General features: G+C 43.8%; 2 protein-coding genes across 4 annotated transcripts; one reads left to right on the top strand and one right to left on the bottom strand.

The window, feature by feature from the left end:
- Nucleotides 1–720: 720 nt before the first annotated feature.
- LOC128765917 (TBC1 domain family member 8) lies at nucleotides 721–21,451 on the top strand. Its single transcript, XM_053877161.1, has 20 exons — nucleotides 721–1,057; nucleotides 4,513–4,623; nucleotides 4,753–4,871; nucleotides 4,946–5,174; nucleotides 5,983–6,223; nucleotides 8,326–8,533; nucleotides 10,776–10,970; nucleotides 11,157–11,303; nucleotides 11,379–11,529; nucleotides 11,756–11,970; nucleotides 17,938–18,055; nucleotides 18,159–18,444; nucleotides 19,231–19,351; nucleotides 19,416–19,514; nucleotides 19,583–19,651; nucleotides 19,711–19,972; nucleotides 20,109–20,174; nucleotides 20,257–20,343; nucleotides 20,412–20,521; nucleotides 20,603–21,451. The coding sequence occupies exons 1-20, from the start codon at nucleotides 931–933 to the stop codon at nucleotides 20,972–20,974; spliced, it is 3,333 nt and encodes a 1,110-aa protein (XP_053733136.1). The 5' UTR covers nucleotides 721–930; the 3' UTR covers nucleotides 20,975–21,451.
- Nucleotides 12,581–17,114, bottom strand: LOC128765918 (uncharacterized). 3 transcript variants are annotated; one of them, XM_053877164.1, is made up of 11 exons: nucleotides 16,750–17,114; nucleotides 16,048–16,225; nucleotides 15,604–15,808; nucleotides 15,234–15,516; nucleotides 14,983–15,160; nucleotides 14,846–14,916; nucleotides 14,592–14,772; nucleotides 13,896–14,144; nucleotides 13,615–13,786; nucleotides 13,348–13,490; nucleotides 12,582–13,116 (listed from the first exon to the last, which is right to left on the bottom strand). In XM_053877164.1, exons 1-11 carry the CDS (start codon nucleotides 17,026–17,028, stop codon nucleotides 12,893–12,895), a joined length of 2,163 nt encoding a protein of 720 aa, XP_053733139.1. In that variant the 5' UTR covers nucleotides 17,029–17,114; the 3' UTR covers nucleotides 12,582–12,892. The 3 variants fall into 3 exon arrangements, with proteins under 3 accessions (XP_053733138.1, XP_053733140.1, XP_053733139.1); XM_053877163.1 differs by having other exon boundaries at nucleotides 12,581–13,116; nucleotides 14,846–15,160; XM_053877165.1 differs by lacking the exons at nucleotides 14,592–14,772; nucleotides 14,846–14,916 and having other exon boundaries at nucleotides 12,581–13,116.
- Nucleotides 21,452–22,839: the final 1,388 nt, after the last annotated feature.

The following is a 22,839-nucleotide window of genomic DNA, read 5'->3' on the forward strand; positions in this document are numbered from 1 at the left end:
TCTGTTTAGTAGTTTGTGTATTTGCTTCTTCCTATCTAACGTCTTCTCTATGCTCTTCCCTCGCATACGTTTTTTTTTTTTTTTTTAATCTTTTCACCCAAGCACTTTGCTCATATCTGCTGCAGTCCAAATGGACTTTGCTTTCCTTTCCTTCCCTGTGCGACTTATATCTGTCACCGGAAGCATCTGTTCGGCGGTCTGGACAAGTCACCAATCACAGCAAAGTCTGTGTTTCCATCTTCCAATCAGAATTTAGGAGAGGTGGGAAAATGTCCTAAAACAGAGATCACACTCCCTCCTTTTTCTGCCTTCTCTATTCAAAGGACTAGGCGCCGGTCTGTTGCGTTACGCTATACATAAAAACAGACCAAAGTCTGAATTGTATGAATATGAATTTGATGTTTTATTTATATTGTTGAACGGTATTGTCAACGTTCATCATAGACATTGGACCAGTGACAAAAAATAAATGAATTATATATATATATATATATATATATATATATATATATATATATATATATATATATATATATATATATATATATATATATATATATATATATATATATATATATATATATATATATATATATTAGTAGCCCCGCTGTGGCCCCGGAAACAGGTGGTGAGAATCCTAAATACGGTTAGTGCAACACGCAATACATACACCACACAAGCGAGCAGAGTGAGATGTCCTGTCACAGAGACGATCGTGGAGGTCGGTGTGTACAGCTGCTGTAAATCGGGTGTGAGAGGACGTGAAGTGAGAAGTCGGCTGGAGTAACGTGGAGAAGGCTCAAAACGCGCTGCTACAGGGGGTGTCCCGGCCGCTGTAGTCCCGAAAACAGGTGGTGAGAATCCGAAATACGGTTCGTGCAGCCTCTCGAACGGCGGAGGGCTTCTCCTGGTCCCTCCCTGCCTGGAGAAATGTGGCTGAACCCGGAGGAAGTTCTGCTGAAAAACGCTCTCAAGCTCTGGGTGACAGAAAGGAGCAACGACTTCTTCCTGCTGCAGAGACGGCGAGGACACGGAGAGTCCACTGGGAAGATTACAGGTACTTCAAATCATGCGTTTTATAAAGAATTGGGGCGTGAGAAAGATATGAGCAGGAGTCCAGGTGAGAAGTAAAAGGGGAAATGGCTTAGAAACTGAAGTCACGCTTCGTATTTGCACTCATTACGATATTCCTGTTTCAGTCTTTTCATTTTTGCATCTTTGTGCCTCGTTTATAGGAGGGACATTCATAAAAAAAAAAAGTTCGTTTGACTGTCAGCATTAGTGACATCATTCAAGTGACTCTGACCCATATTTTTATGGATAAATGACCTGGAAACCTTTAGCGGTATATTGTTACAACTGCATTATAATGTAACTATTGTAACATTGCAACACGATTATAATAAGACGTTTTTGTACTTCGCAAAACACGTTAATGTAATTGAACAAATAATAATAAGGTTGATCATTTTATTTCAACTGTCGTAAGTACCAAGCTTATTCAAGAACAGGATTTTATTAGGTGCCGTGAGTTTTATTTACTTTTTTTACTTGCAGTCATGCTTGTTCAGGCATGTCTTTCTAAACGCAATACCCTTATAGATACTGACCACAACTGCCATTAGCTTCCTGACTTCTTGATCTCTGGCTGTGAGTTCATTTCCTCTTCATTTTCAGCAGCTCTTAATTGTTTTGGGGTTACAGATGGCCCCAGCCGCACTGGGCCAGAGGTGGTTGTACACTCCAGAAAGATCACATTCTTCAGAGTAGATATATCAGTATTTTTTCTTCGTCTCGACAAATTCTTGTGCAGCCTCTGTGTTTTCATATATATGTTGAAAATGACAGGAGAAACGTTTCACACCAAGTTGGTTAAAGATGTTGCAAATAAACAATTATGTAACTGCACAAGTACCCAAAGAATACAAGATCATTGTCACTTCTGAAGTTATTTTTAAGCCCTGGTGTAAAATAAACAAAGACATGAACATCATTTTGTTAACATGTTTTCTGCCCCAAAAAAGTCAATTTATTCTGGACATGATATGAGTTTGCCTGAAAGAAAGAAAAATGTCTGCTGCAGGTCTGGGAGTCAAGCAAATTGTTTAAGAGGGCTGTGGGTCCTTTCTGCCACACTTCCTCTTTTGAAAATGTCAGAAGTTTTAGTTCCAGTGGGGATTGATCAATCTGTGTGAGGACACACATCTTCTTTTTGTGATCGTTGAACAGAATTTCCTGTGTTTGTTAGAGTTGTTTCCATAGTAAGAGGAGAAGAGGGTCAAGTCCTGGTGTGTTGTCACTGTTAACCATTTACATAACTGTGCTGTGGAATTTCTGAACAACAGGTGAGCATATTCCCCGACTCATACCAGAGACATATCTGCGTGAATGGTACTTTCCCATCTCCGTCCAATTAACAAAGACATTAAGATTTTTTAATCGTTCTCATTCTAGATATGTCTTCTCACAATGTTTGTACATTCTTACTTTAATTACAAGCGTCAACAAAACACAAACATATCCAAACAAATAGTGCTCTAACTTTAATGTAGCAGAGCAAACATGACATGCTTGGCTTTAATGGCTTAGAAGTTCATTTTCTGCATATCTTCATATCATGTAGATTACCGTAATATTGTTCTCTGCGAAAACGTGGTGCAGCCTCTGAAATGAAGCATGGGGAGTTTGTTTTTCACCTGGTAGCTTGCAGTGCCGCATGTTCTCATTTAGTGAGAACCTCATCATGTTGAGAGGCTATCACAGCGTCTTGGGGAAGAAAAGTCTTGGCAGCCGAAGGTCTGAGCTGGTCCTGAGACTGCTGACTGCATCAATTTCATCTGGTATTAAGCCATTGTGAGTCATTTAATTTGTTTATGAACTGAGTCAGGAATAGTCATTTAGGATAGTCATCTATTTTTCCGCAATGTAATCCAAAGTTTTATTTGCACTAATATCCAACTGGTGTTATTTTAATGCTGTGGTGTGATATAATGATTGAAGGCTATGCCACAATTTTCTTCTACCGTTGTAGCAATAAATATATCTTCTCCGAACATTAATACATTTAGTCCTTGTTAACAATCCATGTTTTAAGATTTTTCAATACAGTTCTTGAAGGATTCAAATTTGCATTTTATATTGTAATATGGATAGTAGTTCTCACTGTCATGGAGGAGTGTATTGTTTCGTTACCATAGCCTGTTAATTTACCTGTCTGAAGTCTAGAAAGGAGAGAAGATTTTCACTCACTGCCACATGAGCAGGCGAGCCAAGCTGTGTGAGATCTTTTCCTTTTCTGACCTTTTCTAAGTTTATTTATTGTTGTCTGGCGACCTGTTGTTGCTAGGCTTAAATGTGACTGCTGTTTTCAAATTCCAGCTGATGACATGTTCACTCATTTTAAAACAACCTGATGTTTGTTGTAACCTGAATCTTTTACGGGAACTTTAAAGATAAAAAGCAGAAGCTGAGCACTCCTGTGGGCGTCCAGCTCGAGCTTAGCAGCAGGATATATGGGCACGGCCGGGCAGCTCAACATCTGCTGCTTCATACTAGTAGACAAACAAGGTGCATCTAGTTCTACTTCTGCAACCACAGGAAGTATTTGCTGATGGCCCCGAAACAACACCACCAGAACAAACATGGTGTCATGAACAAGGGTGCAAGTCTGTGAGGATCACATGTTGATTCTTCCTACTCTGGAATGTTTGAGTTTGAAAGCTCTTTGACTGCTTTCTGTTGCTGGGATGCAGTATAGTTTCAAGCAGTTTGACATCCATTGGAAGAAATGTTTTACAATTTGGGCTGAAGCCAAATAGGGATCAGCCGCTGGATAGAGTGCAGTTGCTTTCAGACAAATGTGAAGGGTGATCTGAGTTTGTTGCAGGGATTTTCACTGAAGGGTGGACTGACACCGGGTCGCTCAAGTGACGTTATTATTTCACTTCACAGCGAGTCAGCTGCTTGACAAGTGATCTAGTATGAGGTTGTGGGGCAGAATTTTTGTATTGCTTTGTATTACTGCTTTTTTTATTAAATAATGCGTAATGCTGCTGAACTTTATGTTGTGAACAGCAACATTGGATGAGCTACTGAACTACAAGTGTGACATTAAAGACTCTGTGACCTCACAGATGGGTCAGACTCAGTCACCTGACTGCTGCTGCACACAGGAAGTTCTTTATTAAATGTAATTTAGTATTTACACAATGGGTTGGATTCTTCCGTCACGTGTGGGAAATTTTGTTGAGCAATGGTCGTCACTGCCTGGATTTGTGTTCCCTCAAACGCTTACAGTTATACTAATAAACATGTTTTCATTTATCTTCAATATATATAGTTTTTTTATATTATGACAATAATGATTATATTGATTTGTAATTGACCCTCCAGTGATTCTATGGTGGTGTTTTGTCATTGTTCCTTTCTCTTTTTTAAACTGGACTGTAGTTTTAACCAGGTAAATCTCTTTCAAGTAACGTACTTAAGTAAAGTATGTTTTTATCACTTCAGGTCTCCTTGTGGGGGCCCTAGACACTGTGCTAGACTCTAATGCCAGAGTCACACCTTTCCGCATCCTCCTTCAGATTCCTGGCTCACAGATCAGCTGGATCATCGCTAGTGGTAAATGATTAAGTATATAAATTAGATATAAACTCATGAAAATATATAGCAAATCATCTAGAAACTTCAGCACACACTCTGAGAAGCTTGTGGATATAATAAAAGAGTCATGTTGTGTCTCTTCCACAGGGGCAGCAGTAGAGGAAGTGAACCGACACTGGGACTGGCTGTCTCACAACCTGCTTCACTCTCTGTCCGTCTTTGAGAATAAGGAGGATGTCGCCAGTTTTGTCAAAGGGAAAGTTAAAGTAGGCAGAAGACATTGAACATGACAACTCTAAAACATGAGTGTAATGGCTGCCGCTTTTACCTGCTCCAAAAGGGTCTCATCGCTGAGGAAGTTCGAGGTCGACAGGCTGCTCAGGAGGAGGACCCGGAGAAGTTCCGTGAAGCTCTGCTCAAGTTTGAGCTTCACTTCGGTCTCCCTTCGACAGAGAAGCTGGTGACGTTTTACTCCTGCTGCTGCTGGAAGGGAAGAGTGCCTCGCCAGGGCTTCCTCTACCTGAGCATCAATCACATGGCTTTCTACTCCTTCCTGCTGGGCAAGGAAGGTCTGCGCAGTCTTCCACACTTCTTTACATTACGGGTTCTTAACATGAAGGCTTTCATAAAAGTATGCGTGCCAGACCTAATACACTGTGAACCAGCATCAATAAGGAGCGCAAGATAGAAGAGAAACTGAAGACGCTTGCATTAGTACAAAGGCTGTAAATAGTAAAGACATCTTTTCCCATTTCATGGACCATAATGACAGACACTGTGGCAGTTACCCTAAACAGGATTACCATCATGTTGGCTTACGGCAGCGAGGGCAGCAGATTACACTGCCGGCAGGATGTTTGCGCAGAAGAAGGGGGGCGGGGGGCGCTACAGAACACAATTGAGACTGGTTGCTCAAAACAAAAAAAAACTGTAGCAGACAAACTGGTTTGTATTTATCTTCCTGCCTCCAGGTGAGCAGTTTATTTCTATCGCAGTGAAGAATGTAACAATGAGATCAAAAGAAGTGTCTGAAGTGGGTTTTGTTTCTGTATCCGCTCACCTTATGTGTGAACAAACACAGAACATGTCAGTGACGTCAAGTATAATCATGTAGAGAACAACCTACAAAATTGTTGTAAACATGCTGCTTTTACTGAAATGCTTTTAATATTCACAGACGCTGCTATCTTCGTGGTTGTTTATTCTAATCACAACAACCGGTACTTTTCTCCCTCGTCTCATTTTAAGTGTGAACCCTTAACTGCGAAGGAAGTTTTGAATTTTTATCCTCAGATTGTTTAGAAAGCTCTCATGCCTCTCATGTTTGGGCACCTGCTGACCATCACACCCTGTAAAGCAGACCTCTCTGTCGCACAGTCAAGTTCGTCATCCCCTGGGCTGAGGTGACACGGTTGGAGCGGGTCCCCACCGGAATCATGACCGAGGCCATCAGGGTCAGCACACGGCAGCGGCAGAGGGAGTTCTCCATGTTCCTCAACTTGGATGAGGCCTTTGGGGTTATAGGTCAGCTGGCTGACATTGCTCTCAGGCGGTTGCTGGACAGCGAAGGCCTGGAGCTGGACAGAGTTCTGCAGCAGCCCACACGCATCACCAAGAGGTAAGCAGAGATTCTTTTCAGAGAATCTTGAATGCAAATGTATACTTGCATGCAAAGCAAAGAATGTACTGGTTCATGTTTTGGTGCCTGTTACGTATCTACAGTATTACTACAGTTGAGATGATTGAAACAGGCTCGTACAAGACTTTTTCCAGGGAAAATGAATGAATGCATTATTTCAATTTGTCTGATCTGAGGACATTCATTTCATTTTGCTCGCATCAGCCCGACATTTCTGTGTATTACATTATATTGCTTCAGATACATTGGTGGAGCCAACATTTCTTCTTAGTTTTCAGAGGTGGAAAAGAAGCAGAGCGAAGAACAGTTCTTACAATTTTCTGCTCCTTATTCTCACGTCCATATTTTCCTGAACAGCGGTTATGTGTAACCCCCAATTTACACTAGGTGCAGAGGGGGCACTGACTTGTCATTTTTCACCAGGAACGGTGGATGTGAAAAGCGGTTGTCCTCTGCTAGGTCACGCGAGAATGACCAGTGCGTTTGATGAGATGACTCAAGTAAATCAGAGATTATTTCATCCACATATATATTTTTGGCTACAAATTGCTCACTTTACAATAGTGGGTTCACTATTTTACATGGACGCATTTCATTGAGCGTCAACAGCAGCGGTGTGTGTGGGAAGGACCTCATTGACTTCACAGCAATCAATTATGAATAATGCCCAAAGTCCCGACACACATTTCGCTAAGATGAAAATAATTTGAAACATTGAACTGATGAACTTAAATCATGTATGAATGTTCTGTCCAAGTCAGATGCACAGAACCATCAGATGAAATCATTGCTGAGTCTCTGCAACCACTAATGTCTTTACTGAGCATTTTCCTGTGTCAAACAAAAATCCTCCAGTATCTGAGTCGTAGTATCTGTCTCTCACAGCAGCTGGATATTTCACAGTCATGTTTGGTTTTCAGTTTGTGACTGAAGTGCTGTGGTTACTAATCAACTGAACAAATCCTGTCATTTTTATCACTAACTGATGAAAGATTACAAAAGAAGGTTACATTGCTGTGGGACAATTCTAGTGCAACATTTTATCAGCCGCTGTTGAGCAAAATAAGAGTATGCAATGTTTGATTCATAGAAATTGTCCGATTGTTAGTAACCAATCTGAATATTGGTGTAATTAACATGAGGTGGAACTTCAGCTTCCTCTTCAAATAGATGTAGTAATCCTATTACTGTATGTGTTTCCATCCTGTATTCTTTCCTTTTATTAATGAAAATCTGCTGTCAGCCCGTCACTATAGCGCGTTATGCGTTCTACGTTACCTTTATCCCAAAGTGACTAAGTTGTATTTTCCTCTTTACCAAATACAGTGCCTATGCCTGCACCCGTGCTGGATGGAGGGACTAACAATTCTCTCTCATACATCCTGGAGACAGATTGCACATGAAAATTACATGAAGCAGGATCCCACTTTCTTCAGAACACCATATGCTTGTGTATGGTGTTCTGATTGAGCGGGAGAAGGCTGCCAAGATGGCTTTAAATTCAAAAAATGAAAACAAAATTTGAGCAGCAGTGTTTTTAAAACAACGTGGAAGTCAAATTATTGTCGGACTTCATGAGTATGACTTCAAAACGCAGGGCTTTCTCAGTAATAGACACAGTGGCCTTTCACAGTCATGTTATAGAAGTGTTCACACAAAAATCAACCACAACCAGAATGTGAAAGCATTTGCTCTTGTTCATTTCCTGTGGACATTTTTGAAACTTGATTTAAACGTTAGCTAAAAATACAGTCAGAGCACTGACAAAACAGTATACAACAGTTGTACTGCAAATTGGGCAGCATTTATTACCATCTATAAAGTACTTATTATTGCATGTATGATATTTTGAAGAGTTGAAATTTGAGGTTATGGTGGAAGTAATGTGACTCATTCTTTTAAGGGTGGGATTGTTAATGAAAATTTCTGAGTGGAAAAAGATGTGTTCTTCGGATGAGGTATTGCTTTTACATCATCCTGTCAAATGACTTTCTCACTCAGCCAGTCTTTAAATGATTCCATGGTTGATAGACAAGATTTAATTAATAGAGATGAAGTGTTGACTTCTTTCCTCCCTGCAGGATCCTGGAAGAACAGGCTCTGAGAGAATATGTTCTGGCTCTCTTTCGTCTTCCTCGTGGTGAATATCTCCACGAGGTGGCCTCGTGCTCAGTGTGGACGCCACACGCTCGCTGTCACACTGCAGGAACTTTGTACACCACTGACCGGTACCTGTGTTTCTGCAGTCGGGAGGAGGGCCACTGTGTTTTGCTCATCCCGCTGACTGAGGTACCTCCATGCTGTCTTCATGTGTTTCATGTGTTTGAATAGTGTTTTCCAGCCCTTTTTAGCCACGACACACAAAAACCCCATGGCACACCACCAAAGGAACCTCTGTAGAAGCGCAATTGTGCTTGAAGTCCGATGGAAAATCCCATTTAATTTGTTAAAAACTGTAGCTACTGACACTCGGTAGTTATTTTGCCAGGCTATTTGCAGAAACAAATTGCAGAAAATGTTTTTTTTTTTTTAAATGTCTCCAGAAAGGGCTGGGCAAAATAGCAACTAACCGTTAATAACTGTTTTGATCTTATCACTTCTCTTTTGCGTGATGTTACTGTAGCTTTCGGTTTCCAGACAAATCCTTCTTTGCCTGAACTTGCTTCTTAAAAACAATGAGTTTCTCTCTTCACATTTTGGAATGCATTTATTTTGTTATGGATTTAGTTTTTCGCCGACTTTTAAACCACAAAGCAAACTTTTGACAGTCTACGAGTGTCAATATAGTTTTGAAGCAGGACGTCACATTAGCTGTTAGCTCTGCACTGCAGACAGTCTTCGGCGTTGCGGGTCTGACAAGAAACACGTGAAGGCCAGACCAGCTTCATCGCTGTGAGTGTGTGGGAAGAGGAGCACTGCACACCGCTGCTTTGACTGACGGACGATTCAGCGCATCAATATAGATCTATAGTGTATTGAAAGAATGTGACCAAATCCATGTGATCTCCTCACGTTGGTAGATCGTCAACACATTCAAATTGTCACGGTTTAATGTCATCATGTCGCCAACCTCTATCTCCGGACAAATGAGGTGAAACTGGATCATTTTCCCACGGCACACCTGACAGTCACCCCGGTTGAAAAACGCCAGTTTAAAGGGGATCAAACATTCAATAATAGACCAAGGGGAGAACCAGACCAGAATGACCAATGATCTACCTAAATAATCTAAATATAACATAAAACATTGTTTGTTTGTAACGATATTCAGTGTTCTTTACTGTTCTTGTCCATTATTCTGTAATGATTTTGAAGCAGGGGACTCAAACTGGGAATCAAAGCTTGGAGTTTAATGGTGAGGTCACAAGGAATGGGTTTCTGATGCCATGGGGGAGGTTCCCAGGGGAGTGGCTAGTGTGGGTCCAGGAATCGTGTGGTCAGTGGAGGTGCAGGTGCAGGTGCAGGTTGGATTTCTGGGACAGAGAACACCAGCTAGAACGGTTGAGACAGAGGTACCCACCGGCAGGCAAAAAAGGAGTTTCCCAGCTTGGAGACAAACCATGGCAGGTTAAAGTCAACACATCGGAGCCAAAGTGCGTAAACTGTTTTCAAGCTATTTTTGCCTTATAATAAAACGTGAGGAATATGACTACCGGTATACATTTCTTGACATAACCTTTTTGAAGCAGAGGGTTGCACCGTTGCAGTTGCATATCTCTTCATGAATCCATTTGACATGCAAATCTGTTCACTGACCTAGAAGCCTCAGGGGCAGCTGTGCATTCTGTGCCGTACATAGGTCGTGATTTCTGTGGTCCTTCTTAAAAATGTGTGAGGATACTTAAGTTAATTCTGAACTATTTTGATAACTATGTTCTGATCTCACATCATGTGTCCAATATAAAATGATAATATAACTGGACTTGTCAAATCAGACCAATGCAAATGCAGCTGTTTATTTACATTGAAGCGCTCAATGTCGATGCTCCCTATGTCTTTTAGATTGGTGCATCAAACACGTACTGGTTTATATTTTTGTAATGTTGCATTTTATTCATGCCATTAAAATGTGTTTGTTTTAATACAACCAAAGTAGGTGTGCACAACTTCAATGGTGTGTTTAGCAGTTCACATCCATAAACATTAACTTTTTATTAACTTTTTGAATGACAAGTAGAAGGTCTCGGATCGGGATAGACCGATCATCAAGGTTGCAGTATTGGTATCAGATGTGGAAAAGTGGTATAGTGCAATCCCTAGTAATTTCATTGGTCGGATGTGACCCTGCTCAATAAAATCATGGGAACAGGTTCATTTCAAGTCACCGTAGCTTATTGGTGAGAGTGGTGGCACCTCATGTTCTAGGCTGTGTGTGGTTCTACAAAATGGCAGAACTTGTCATTTCATGATTCAACCGAGCTGTCTGAGAAGAAGCAGTCCATTTTTTTGGAATACAATCGTGGCGAGCACGCTGACCTCTCACTGGACTTGGATAAGGTCAACCTAAGCACACAGGTTCTCGTCTCTCCAGATTCTGTCCATAGAGAAGGCGGAGAGCACCAGCGCTCTTCCAAATCCCGTCATTGTCAGCCTTCGCACCAAAAAGGCCTTCCAGCTGATCGAGCTGCAGGACAGAGATGATCTGGTGGAGACGCTCAACTCCAGACTGAGATCGCTGCAGTGGAAACAGTCTATGTTCCGTAGCCACCGGCAGAACAAAACTGTGGTAGGTCTGCGGCTACAGTTGTTTTTTTTGTTTTTTATCTCTACCCAGGATCAGGTTATGAAAACAACGTGGCAGAATAATTTCAAGTTTTTGTTTCAAATTACTTGTTTGAGTAGTAATTTGATTTTTATCTAATCTAATATAATGTAAAATCAAAGTAAGACTGCTGTTCTTTGTTTCCTCTAGAGCTCACCAACATACTACACCTTTTACTATGATGCCGGCTGCTCAGATGAAGATGAGATGGAAGAGCAGGTCCTGCGAAACACCGTCAACAGTGAAGCTCTGATGACGGCGTTCAGTTTAAGCCAGCCAGATCCTGATGGGAACAAGGTGACCGATTGTTTGACTGGACTCTGAATTTTGTTTGAATGCATTCTGCAGTAGCTTTTATTTGTCTTTTGCTAGAACATGGAGACGGTGAAGGAGAGGCTGTGGGAAGACCACTTCTCTGATTTTGGTCGTGGTGTTCACATGTTCCGCACAGAGAAGATCCAGAGGTTGGTTGCCCTCGGGATTCCCGACTCACTTCGAGGCGAGCTGTGGATGACATTTTCAGGTGAGGAATGAGGCTACATCCACAGAGGCCAGAATCAAGAATTGATATTCGCATGACAATTACCTGATGATATGTTCACCGATAGAGCAGTCAGGAAAGGAAAAGTAGTTGAGGATAACAAGCTCAAAGCTTCTGACATGTCTGTGTACAGACTGATGACACGGCTAAAACGTACAGCTCAAAATGGCAAAACCTGAACCATTAGTGGTTTGTTCTGGTTTCATAGACTCCACATCTGAGTTGGACTCCCACCAGGGCTACTACTCCTCTCTGGTCCAGAAGTCCATGGGTCAGAGTAACCTGGCCACTGAGGAGATCGAGCGTGACCTCCACCGATCCCTGCCTGACCATCCAGCCTTCCAGAACCCCACTGGCATCGCAGCCCTCAGACGCGTCCTGACTGCTTATGCTCACCGTAACCCCAAAATTGGCTACTGTCAGGTATGAAGGATCAGAAGAAGCTTCTAAACACTATACAGTCTTTTTTAAAGAAACATTTCATTATAGTTCTGTTTTCTTGTGGATCCAATTTCAAGAGTTTCATACTTTCTCACGTGGCCTATAGGGAACACTGAAACACATAAATGAAACGCTTTGTTTTGTGGTGGCTGAAATCTCGTTTCCCCAGCCACACACTCGGCTGTGATCAGCCAGGAGTCAATTGTAAAACTGCACCCTGCCTCTGGTTCCCACATGAGAAACTCAACAGGTGAAATGTGGTGCGTTCAAAATACACAAATACACTTAGATCCGCCATCCGACCGTGAGGGTGAACACACACAAAAGCTTCTACCTCTGGACAGAACGTGTGCGGCAGAGACGTTGATAAGGTGAGTGACAATCACCATTTGTGAGCTGGCTGTATTTAATAGAAATTAGAACCTCTGAGATAGAACCTCGTCTGTTCATTTTTGACATCCATTGTCAAATGGACGAGAAATCATCAACCAGTTTATGATTGACATTGTTTCATGTATCCCCAATTGGGAAATTTAAGTCTAACAGCTGGGATAAAAAACACAACACAAACCAAATGTAACAAAAGGTACCAGAGAGAAAATCAATGTAGTGTCATTTCGTTGCATAAATTTAATGTCATTAATACAGTAATGTATAACAGTTTAAAAACTGAGGCGGCTTTACCAGGTTCCAGAGCCACCCAACTGTAGCCAGGGTTTGAACCAAACTGTATGAATCTGTATACACCCTGAAACACGCACAAGCTCTTCAGGAGCGACGATGTGGGTCTTCGATGTACAGTTTATGGCAAACAAATGACTTGCAAAGCCATTAGACACCATGTCTGTCTTTCAAATGGGACAGGGTTTTTGCAGCTTTATTTGCGGGTGTTGTATGGCATTTCTTAGACACGAGGAACTTCCCATTCAGTGTCGTCAGTCTGATGAGTTCTTTCCAACTCTCCACTGAACTGGGATACAAGTCTGTCAACAGGCTCCTCTTTGAACAAACTGTCCAGTTGTGCACTTTGGGTATCTGTGATGTTCAGTTCTTTCAGCTCAGACATGAATTTATGTGGCTCCAGGAGAACTTCTTCAAACACGAGTTTCATCAGATCTGATGCATAATCTAAAGAAGAAGAAGTATTTTTTAGATATCTAGAGTCACACACTTTATTATTCCAACAAAATAAAAATAAAAAGGGAATAAATTAGGTTTACTTCCACCGTCTTTGAAATGATGCTACTTATTCCCAAATACCTTATTTGGGAATAAGTAGCTATGTGGTAATATCATTATGCTAACATAATGTTATCTATGACATGTTTCTAAATACATGACTCTTTACTATGTAGTTACCATACGTTGGTGCTTCCTTCAGGGCCTTGACAGTTCCTTTCCTGTGCTTTGAGAAAGACACTCTGTATCTCGCTGTGTCCTGTTGAGTGGAGGCCTGATTCCGCACCACGTTCTCATTATAATGCAGCGCAGCCAGGTACAGCCTGTGTCATAATATTAAAATAAATGGAAACAGCAATATACTTACAGAAGCACAAATTTATTCAGGTAGATTTTTTTTGGAACAGATACTGAGGTATGGCAGATGTGTGCGAGTGAGGTCCTTACCTGCAGAGCATTCCAGTGTAGGAGAAGACAGCGTTCTTTGGCGCAAACCTTAGTCTCAGTTGATGGAAAGACTCCAGTGCCGAGGTCTGATGTTTACTGCTGAGTCTCTCCACATCCTCCAGGACCTTTTTGTTTAACAGAAGCTTTTTAACTTGGCAAGTGGACTTGGAACCTGTCGCAAAAATGGCAGTCAGCAGCGGAATTTGGAAAAGGCCACCAAACTTCCAACTCCTTTATCACTGTTTCTGTTATGGCACGACAAAAGGATTTCTGCAGTGTACCTGGCTTAAACCATTTGTTAGGGTCTGTTGTGGCTCGCTCGGGATGGGCACATTTGGGGAACAGTGGGTCATCATGTGTATGAATGTTCTGTATGTGGTTCAGCAGCGACTTCCACTTGGCCACCTTCTCTGGTCCTGTCTCCGATGTCACAGCCGTCCAGAACATGTGATTTTTTATTGCTGGCAACCACTTGCGAACCACCTGGCATTCTTTGGATTTTGCCAGTTTCTCCAGCTTCTTGGACAAACCTGCCGAGATACAGTACACAGGTGCCACTTTCAATATTTCTAGGGATGCTCTGATCGATCGGTCACCGACATCTCATGATGTCGCCCCGCTTGTTGTGATGCGTCATATTTCACGGACATAGCAAAGTGTCAAGAGACTCATCAAACTGCGACGTCTCACATCAAATTAAACGTTTTTCAGTTGTCCTTTTGGCAGAATAGTTGTTGCATTCTGCAAGGTTTTTTTTCTAATTTTTGCCTTCTTGAAGAGGTATATTTAAACGTCTCTGAAATAAAATGATTTAATGGTTCATGTTTTCACATCATGAAGACAGAAGGTCTCATCATTTTGATTACAAATTCATTGTCAATCCATTGGTGATCAGCAGCAAAAACCCTGATCAGAGCATCCCTAAATATTTCATCTCCTTACGTTGTTTGAGATGAAGCAAATGTGATGGTTCTTACCCTTCACCAGGTGCCAGACATCATTGTACTGCTCTATGTCGTTGTCCCTCACATATTTTTGAACTTGTGTATGCCGATTGGTCACCATGTGCTCCACGGTGATTTTGTTTTTGGTCAGGTAGTTCAAGCACCTTCTCAGTCCCTCCATCTCCATGTTCACATTTCCTCCAACCTCATTTCTCTGGGTGAAAAAACAACAAAAAAAGGTTGATTAAGATTTACTCTGATTTTTATCTTAAGGAATCAAAGGGTACCTGAACCAGCTGAACATCAATTATTTGGTTGCTATCCAGGTGCATGACTGTGTAGCTGCCAAATGTGTGTCCTGTACACATGACACATTTCATCACTCTTGCTTGACTACAACCATGAAGGATGGTTTTGTCATCACCTGGGGAGTCCGCTCTCATGTCTCCACCAATAGGAACTTTGCCTTCTTTTTGAAGTTGCTCTGTGAGTGTTCGCTGCTGTGTTTTCCATTTGTGGACGATGGCAGGTTCCAGATAGTTCCGTGTATGCTGTCTGAACTCATCGGTCTGAAGGGTCTGTATATTCATAGCTTTCATTGTCTGAGAGAAAAAAAAGACATTAGGTGTATGAAGTAAATTAAATTGGGTCGAGATGACACTAACAGCGTTATACCTTGTCTACCTGGGTGTACGATCCACCAGTAAAATAAACGGCTGCTGACATCATGATGTCGCCCACCGGCGTTTGTCTGGTCAGTGGCTGACTCTGCCAATTCCTACAGAACTGACAGTTTGGGCAAAGTTGTTTGAATGCTACAAATGTCCCCTTTCGCAGTTGGTCAACTTCACAGTCACGCTGACACACAGGGCAGGTCTGGAAGAGCGCTCTCAAACACCTCTCGAAAACAATGTATTTCCTGTCGTTGTAATGTGTTGGCGAGCCCATCCCGCAGTCACTAAAGATAAAAAACAAAGAGATTATAGAAGAGATATCAGAACACAGAATACTGCAGACCAGCTTTATGGAACATTAATTGTCTTGCCTCAGTTGGAAATGCTCCATCACTGACTCTCCAGGCTTGTGTGTCGACTCATGTTGCAGCACAAAAGATTTGCTGTCATGTTCGTAGCTATCCTCCTCCTCCTTTTTTATCTCCAGGCGTGGTCTCTTTGCAGAGTGGAACTCTTGTCCATGGCACTCAGGCTCTGTGTCCAGCCTGTCCTCCGTGCCAACACAAGCCTGTGACACTGTTAACAATAAGACAATTAGAATATGCATCATTGCATTCATTTGTTTGTTTGCTAACTTTCCTCTGCGACCTTTCACTTCAGATTGACTACTTTGTATCTCCATCAGATACATATTGTATGCTAAAGAAAGTAAACTCATGAATGAAACCCCACATGATTCACATATGATCCACATATTTAATATATTTAAGATGCTGGATGAGATTTTAACCAAATTGTTTCTCAGACAAACTGACCTTGACTTCTCATATGGTCCTGCTCAGTTTTACAGGTCTTCAGTGGCAAAGTTGTACTTGTAGAAAGCGACATGTCAACCTGTATTCCGATTGACACCGTGCGTGGCTTGAACTGCCGCCTATGTGAGATTTTGTAACCCAGCTCGTGGTTATATTCCACACCATCCTGCGAAGTACTCTAAATGAGACAGAGGAGTGAGGAGTTGCAAATATCCTGCACGTAAAAATTAAATAAACGACTATAACTAGGGTTGCTACTTGCCCCCGAAATACAGAAGCGCCCTCCATTTTGACGTGTAAATGAAGTCTCTTTGATGCTATATAACTATTGTGGGACACAGTTTGTGTCCTGGACGCACTGTGCTGCTCTAAGCCATGTGTGTCTCTCTCTCTCTCACTGAGTGAAGAGCAGCCTCTCTGTCTCCTCCTGTGCTGTAGTCAGGTCAAACCAGAACCAGTCGGGGAGAGAGTGAGTGACCGTGTGTGTAATGCTCTCCAGCTGGGGTGAGGTCCGATATAAACGACCGTTTCACACTCACACATTTGGTGATGTGACGCCGTGTGTCTGTAGGAAACAGCCAGTCTCACCAGTTCGAGATGTCCTCAAACTCACGCCAAACAGGCTCGTGTTCTGCCAGTGCACTTACTACGGCGCAGCATCAGCGTTTGTCAGTATTCCGCAGCGGCTGACTTCAAACTCACCGCCTCAGATGTGGCTTCCCTATTCGGTCCGTATAAAGTCGGCACAGCGTTCCGCTTCACTACGAGTCGCTGACAGAATCCAGCGTCGAACTGCTTTTTGTTGACGAAACTTGAGTCCTTAAAGTGACGCGAACACAGGTACAGCGACCCAGGAGTTTTAGTTTTACCAAACGGAGAAATAAAGTGTTCCCATTGTCGCCTCAATCCAGGTTCCTTGGGGAAGCTATGTAGAGAGGCGATATTCTGGCATCCAAAATAGCACGTCCTTTTCTGTGACATGTTGCAGAAAACGCTGCCAACCGTTTTAGCTTAGCATCAGTAGCAATAATGAGGGGGTCGTGCTTACAGCTGCGCAGTAGGCAGATTGTCTTGGTGTGACGTCACATTGTTCGTCGCGCTCATGAACAGTCATCTGAATGTAACTTCAGTTCTACGAACAACACGACAATCCCTCTAACAGGCTTCGCGATTGGTTCGCACCGCCTCGCGCCTAAAAATTGTTTTGATAGGCTCTTCGCCCAGGTGAGCTCCACCTCTGTAGAACCCCTGAACCTATTGGACGCCTGTCTGACCTCTCAAAATGAGGAGCTTGTCTGATCATCCCAGATAGAAAATGCTGGTCGGTCTTCCTCAACTGATCGAAGGTGGCGGCCAAGTATTCGCAGTATAGTTAGCTTAGCTTTCTTTTTAGAGGCGCAGCATCATGGGGGTCTCTGACCAGAGATTTTGAGGTGGCTTCCTCCCGCAGTGAAGGTGGCCACAACACACTTTAGCATGAAGCAGTCACTAGTAGCACAAGCAGCATTGTCAACACTTGACATGCCTTATGTTTCACTTTATTTAATCCAGCGTTACAGAAGAACGCAAGGAAAGTGGCCGTGATGGGAAGTTAGGTGGTGCAGTTGTTCCTCTGTGGTGACGCTCTGTGACACACAGCAACTCTCTAGATACCACATGCACTGACCACAGGTCCCACTCTGCCCTGCCTTGCTCTGTTTAGTGACTTTGGAGTTACAAAATATGGCTGTCGTCAGAATGTGTATTCGCATTAATAGTTAGCTGGACAAGTTGCCTTCACACATCTGGCACATTGGATTTTGGGTTTCTGAGTTTGGAACATTTCAGGTTGTCCCGTCATGCATTTCTATTGAAAACCTTGTCTTGCTTCTGCTCCATCTCTCTTGTCAGTCTATGAACATTCTGGCGTCGGTGCTGCTTCTCTACGCCAGAGAGGAAGAAGCTTTCTGGCTGCTAGTGGCGGTTTGTGAGAGGATGCTGCCAGACTACTTCAACCGCCGGGTCATCGGTGAGAGTTCAGGGCTCAGGGTTGATGTCATTATTTCATGAACCTTGTCAAGATGTCAAACCTCTGAGCTTGTTTTAAATCCAGGCCCGGGTGTCTCCTGCAGGTGCTCAGGTGGATCAGTCTGTGTTTGAGCAGCTAATCAGAGAGCATCTTCCAGAGCTCGCTGACCACTTCCCGGACCTGGCCACCCTCTCCTCCGTCTCCCTGTCCTGGTTCCTCACCCTCTTCCTCAGCGTCCTTCCCTTTCACAGCGCCGTCCGTGTGGTTGACTGCTTCTTTTTCAACGGAATCAAGTCCATCTTCCAGCTGGGTCTGGCTGTGCTGGAGTCCAACGCTTCTCGGCTGCTGACCTGCACCGACGATGGTCAGGCACTGATGATCCTCAACGGGTAAGTGTCAACGTCACCTTCACACCTGCAGCAGTTGATGGTGAAGCCTGAATTCTTCAGACAGACTCCAGTAATTCGCTTCCATTATTCAGGGCAGTCTAACTAACCTGCAGTTCACCCTCACACCTGAGGGGGGCAGTGTTATATCCCAGTCTGTCTGTTTTGTAAACCCAAACAAAGTCACACAAAATGCCCTCTGTCATTTTATTTTCATCTTTATTTTGTCTTCACCGTTTTTCACTGTTAAACTCTGAAGTTGAACGTTCTGAGGCCTTCTCTCATCTCTCAACACTGCATTTATCCATAGTAAGATTTTATTGTTGTCATATTGCTTCAGCTGTTGCCAGTGTTTAATGCTCTGTTCATTTTGTCATGACTGGATCAGAATTGAACCCTTTCATGCTCAGAGTGGCGCAGCATACACTGCGTGGTGGCAGCGTAAGATATTATGATTGGTTTTGGTCAGCTGTTGTGAGTGCAAATAAATAAAATAAAAGTCAACAGCAAGTTGAACACGCTGTCCAACTGAGGAGAAATTGCTTCTCCATCTGTGTATCAAAAAAGTTATGGGGACACCTAAGGGGTCAAATTTTACTGTTGTTTTTTGGGGCATGAAGTACACTCTTGGGGAGCTGGCTGTTTTTCATGTCTAAGGAGTCATGATAATAATAAACGGGTGTAAAAGTGATGATGGAAGGGTCCTGACGCCTGAGAAGCTCTCTCCTCCAACATGGTGAGGCATGACATTGTCTCCTGGTCTGTGTGACTGTTGTCATGCCGTGACAGTTTTCTGGAGCAGGTTGCAAGTGCAGAGCTGTCTCCTGCGACTGACGGCGAGTCCTGCAGCCCGAACCTTGCTGCCCCGGGACACGTGAACATCAGCGACCTCATCAACGAGTCCCATGAAGTGAGAGAATGATGCGTCCCGCCTCGTCTTCTCTTCAGGATTGAAACGTTCCCTCTGTTCTCAGAAATTTGGGGACCTGACGGTGCGGCAGATTGAGAGGCTTCGCTGTAGACACCGAATTCTGGTCCTGCAGGCTCACGAAGACACCATCAAGGAAAACGCTGTGAGTGGGACCCTGGCTGATGTTTTAGTGAAAGTGTGGATGATGAGTCCCACTCTGTGTGTGAGCAGCTGAGGGTGGTGACTCCAGAGGTTTCCATCTCTCCTGAGATCTTGGCAGATGTCTACGACCTCTTCAAGGTACTCCCTCTCTCCCTCCGGCTCCTCCGTGCCCCCCTAACCGTGCCCCCCCAAACCAGACGGAGCACCTGATCAGCCTGTACTGGGGCGATGCCAGCGCGGCTGCGGCTGCTGAGGCGGCGGCGTGGAGACGAGGAGGCACCTACTTGGAGCGACAGTACCGACTGGACCGACCTCAGTTCAAGAGCCTGTACGGGCTGCTGGTCCCTTGGCCCGGAGGCTCAAACCAGCACGCCGACACGCTCGCTAACCGCACCTTCACTCTGCTGGACCAGGACCAGGACAACCTGGTCACCTTCAGGGAGTTCGCTGGTTGGCTGGGTGAGGGGACCTACACTGGAGTGTTTTGTGTGGTCATGTTCTTCCTGAGGCAGCCATTGCATTGCCAATTCATCCCAATGATGATGTCATCCATACTGGTCTGCGTGTGTTTTAAAACTCTGGCTTTCTCTCCCAGACACGATGTATTGTGGAGAGCTGAGTGAGAAGATTCGGCTGCTGTACCGTCTGCACATCCCTCCAGGTACCTCTCTATAGCAGGCGGCTATTTGTGGGTCAAAATGGCTGAGGTCTGTGTGTGTGTGTGTGTGTGTGTGTGCTTGCAGCTCTGACGGAGAACGATGACGACCCCTCACTCATGAAGAGCCCCCTGGTGTCCACCAGCAGACCTCTCTATGTCTCTCTGCCCTCAGGTGGGTCCCACAGTGGCATGCTGCAGCTCTCCAGTCTGGACTTGTTCATGTGTGTGTTTTGCTCACAGGTGATGGAGAGAAGGTGAAGGGCTACCAGGAGCAGCTGAAGCAGATGCTGCAAGATCTGGCCAGAGAGAAGGAGAAGGAAGTGGAGAAGCCTCTTCAGCTCATGAACCAGGTGCGTGACTCCAATATCATGAGGGCCTTCACCTTTTTTGACGCTCACATAACCTTGAGGACTCCTCTGGCTCCTCCACAGCGAGAGTTCATCCAGTTCTGTAAGACGCTCTACAGCTTGTTCCATGGTGACCCGGAGGAGAATGACCTCTTCCAGGCCATCGCCACGGTGACCAGCCTGGTCCTGCAGATCGGAGAGGCCAGCCACCGGGCCCAGTGTGCGGAGTCACAGGTGACGGGTCCAGATGGAGCAGACGCGGCACAAAGCCAAGTGGCTGCAGAGAGCGAGTGGACCATCAGCTACGCTCAGATCCTGGCATCGCTGCTGACTGAACAGGCGCTGGTGGTCTTCTTCGAGCAGCCCGGGGAGTTGCCGTCCAAGATGGCTGCCGCCAGAGAGAAGCAGTATCACCAGAGAGCGTGCCTGCTGTCGCTGCAGCAGACAGGCCGATGACAGGACCAAGACTGACCAGGAACTATGTTTAGTGTGGAACCAGCCGTCCTGCTCCAAACCAACATGGTGACTAAACCTCTTCAGGAGCTGTAGAATCCTGAATGTTTCTCATTCATTTTGAGCCAATTTTAATGCCAAATAAGCAAAGTTGTATTTCAAAAAAACTGAGCCACCAGGAGACTGGACCAACAATCTGGTGCTGTGGAGGTCAGAAGAAGGCTTCTTCTTTTGCTCATCAGTGTTGTGTTGGAACTTTATTTAGAATTGCGTCTGACAATCAGAGTGAATCGACTTGAAGCTTCATGATTCTGGCTGAGGGATGAAGCTTCTACTGTCTGCTGACAACTCAGTTTCATCCCCGTTTCTAGGAACTTTCTGCAAAGTTTTTGTTCGTATTTTAAAGGCACTTTAATATTTTATTACACAATGGAAAACTCACTGAAAAAAAACAATGTTGAAATTGTCTAAAAAAAAATAAACGTCTATTGAGTTGAAACATGTTTGATTTGTCTGGGTTTTTAACCTGTTGGATTAACAGCTTTGGTTCATTTGGTTTCAATACTGGATGAAACCTCAGTCCAATTATTTTTGTTCAAAGTTTAACTCCTAAAATGTTCCTTAGGCTTCAAGTGTGTTTGATGTCATGGAATATATCTATAATGCAGTCTACCATTGGTTGGATTGTTTGACTTATTAAGAGCTGAGCACTAGTCATGGTCATGAAGCCTTCCTGAAGGCTTTCCCTCCGATTGTTTGGAGTTTAGGTTCATGACGCGAGGCTCTCTGCTGACACCTAATGTGAACAGAAAGGTAGAATTAGATGACTTTGAAATACGTTTTTTTTTGTTTTTAAACCTGTTTAATGAATAGTCTTAGTTTTCTCTAAGGAACATGGAATACAATCGAATCAATAAAACAAGTTCAAGTGGACGCAAGAAAGTCACGGACAGATGAAGTTTCATAACTCAGTACGAGATCTCGCCAAACAGCGTCCTGTTTGTCAGAGGCCACCAGATGGCGCTTAGTGTTCAGTGGAACCTCACATCATTTCTATACCAATAGCGCCACCTGGTGTCCTCTGAAAATTATCCTGTAATTTGCCCTGTTTGCCCCAAAACTGAAGTGCAGCGAGGAATGCTGCCTCCATTTAGAGTGAGCATTGATCCCAGCACCTATCTTCATCAGTGCAAAGCTTTGAGAACACAGGATCTCATCCGACAAAATCAAACTCTGTGCGTGGAGTTTGTAGAATGGCGCTAATAGGAGCATTACCCGAGGAGGAGGGTGAATTGAATTGATCTGATAGAAAATGTTGATGGCTATTTTAAAAGAGACGTCGCTCACCATCTGAGAATGTTTGCAGAAAGGAGCAGAAAAGAAGTGATGGGGATGCAGGAGCAGCACTTGACGTTGCATCTTGCAGTGGCAAAGGAAAAAAGCTACAGATGGCAAGGAAGAGAAAGTGTTAAATCAAATGTGGAGAGCACAAGGTCCTTTCTATACCGAGAGGCAGTGGCATGAGTCGTGGCGGCACTACCGCTGGGCCCAATCTCATGAGAGAGAGAGACGGTGAGAGACATGCTTTCTTTCCTTGGTCTGTGTGGTTATTCTTGCAGCTACAGCACAGACTGAGACTGGGTTTAGTATATCATCCACAATCCCACGTACATGTTGAACGTATGAACAGGAACCTGAAATAGAAATTGGCAAGAGACCTGCACCCAAATTGGCATGAATTGGGCTCAGGCTTTGCCACTGGCACTTTGCCAGTCAGTCAGTACTCGTCGAACAGGGCTCACACGTCAGGAACTCCTGACCGGTCGTCTGATGCCTGCTCCAGACTTGCTGTTGATCCAGCCAGAAGT

The sequence above is a fragment of the Synchiropus splendidus genome, chromosome 10, assembly GCF_027744825.2.
Source record: "Synchiropus splendidus isolate RoL2022-P1 chromosome 10, RoL_Sspl_1.0, whole genome shotgun sequence".
In the NCBI taxonomy this organism is placed as follows: domain Eukaryota; kingdom Metazoa; phylum Chordata; class Actinopteri; order Syngnathiformes; family Callionymidae; genus Synchiropus; species Synchiropus splendidus.

What these genes read in the sequence shown, in the direction of transcription:
- LOC128765918 (XM_053877163.1), bottom strand. Translation starts at nt 17,028, where the DNA reads ATGTCACAGAAAAGGACGTGCTATTTTGGATGCCAGAATATCGCCTCT. An exon ending in GGGAAGCCACATCTGAGGCG is followed by an intron (nt 16,226 to 16,749) that starts GTGAGTTTGAAG and finishes TGTCTCATTTAG; the next exon opens with AGTACTTCGCAGGATGGTGT. An exon ending in TTGATGTTCAGCTGGTTCAG is followed by an intron (nt 14,773 to 14,845) that starts GTACCCTTTGAT and finishes TTTTTCACCCAG; the next exon opens with AGAAATGAGGTTGGAGGAAA.
- LOC128765917 (XM_053877161.1), top strand. Translation starts at nt 931, where the DNA reads ATGTGGCTGAACCCGGAGGAAGTTCTGCTGAAAAACGCTCTCAAGCTC. An exon ending in GTCCACTGGGAAGATTACAG is followed by an intron (nt 1,058 to 4,512) that starts GTACTTCAAATC and finishes TTATCACTTCAG; the next exon opens with GTCTCCTTGTGGGGGCCCTA. An exon ending in CTTCCTGCTGGGCAAGGAAG is followed by an intron (nt 5,175 to 5,982) that starts GTCTGCGCAGTC and finishes TCTGTCGCACAG; the next exon opens with TCAAGTTCGTCATCCCCTGG.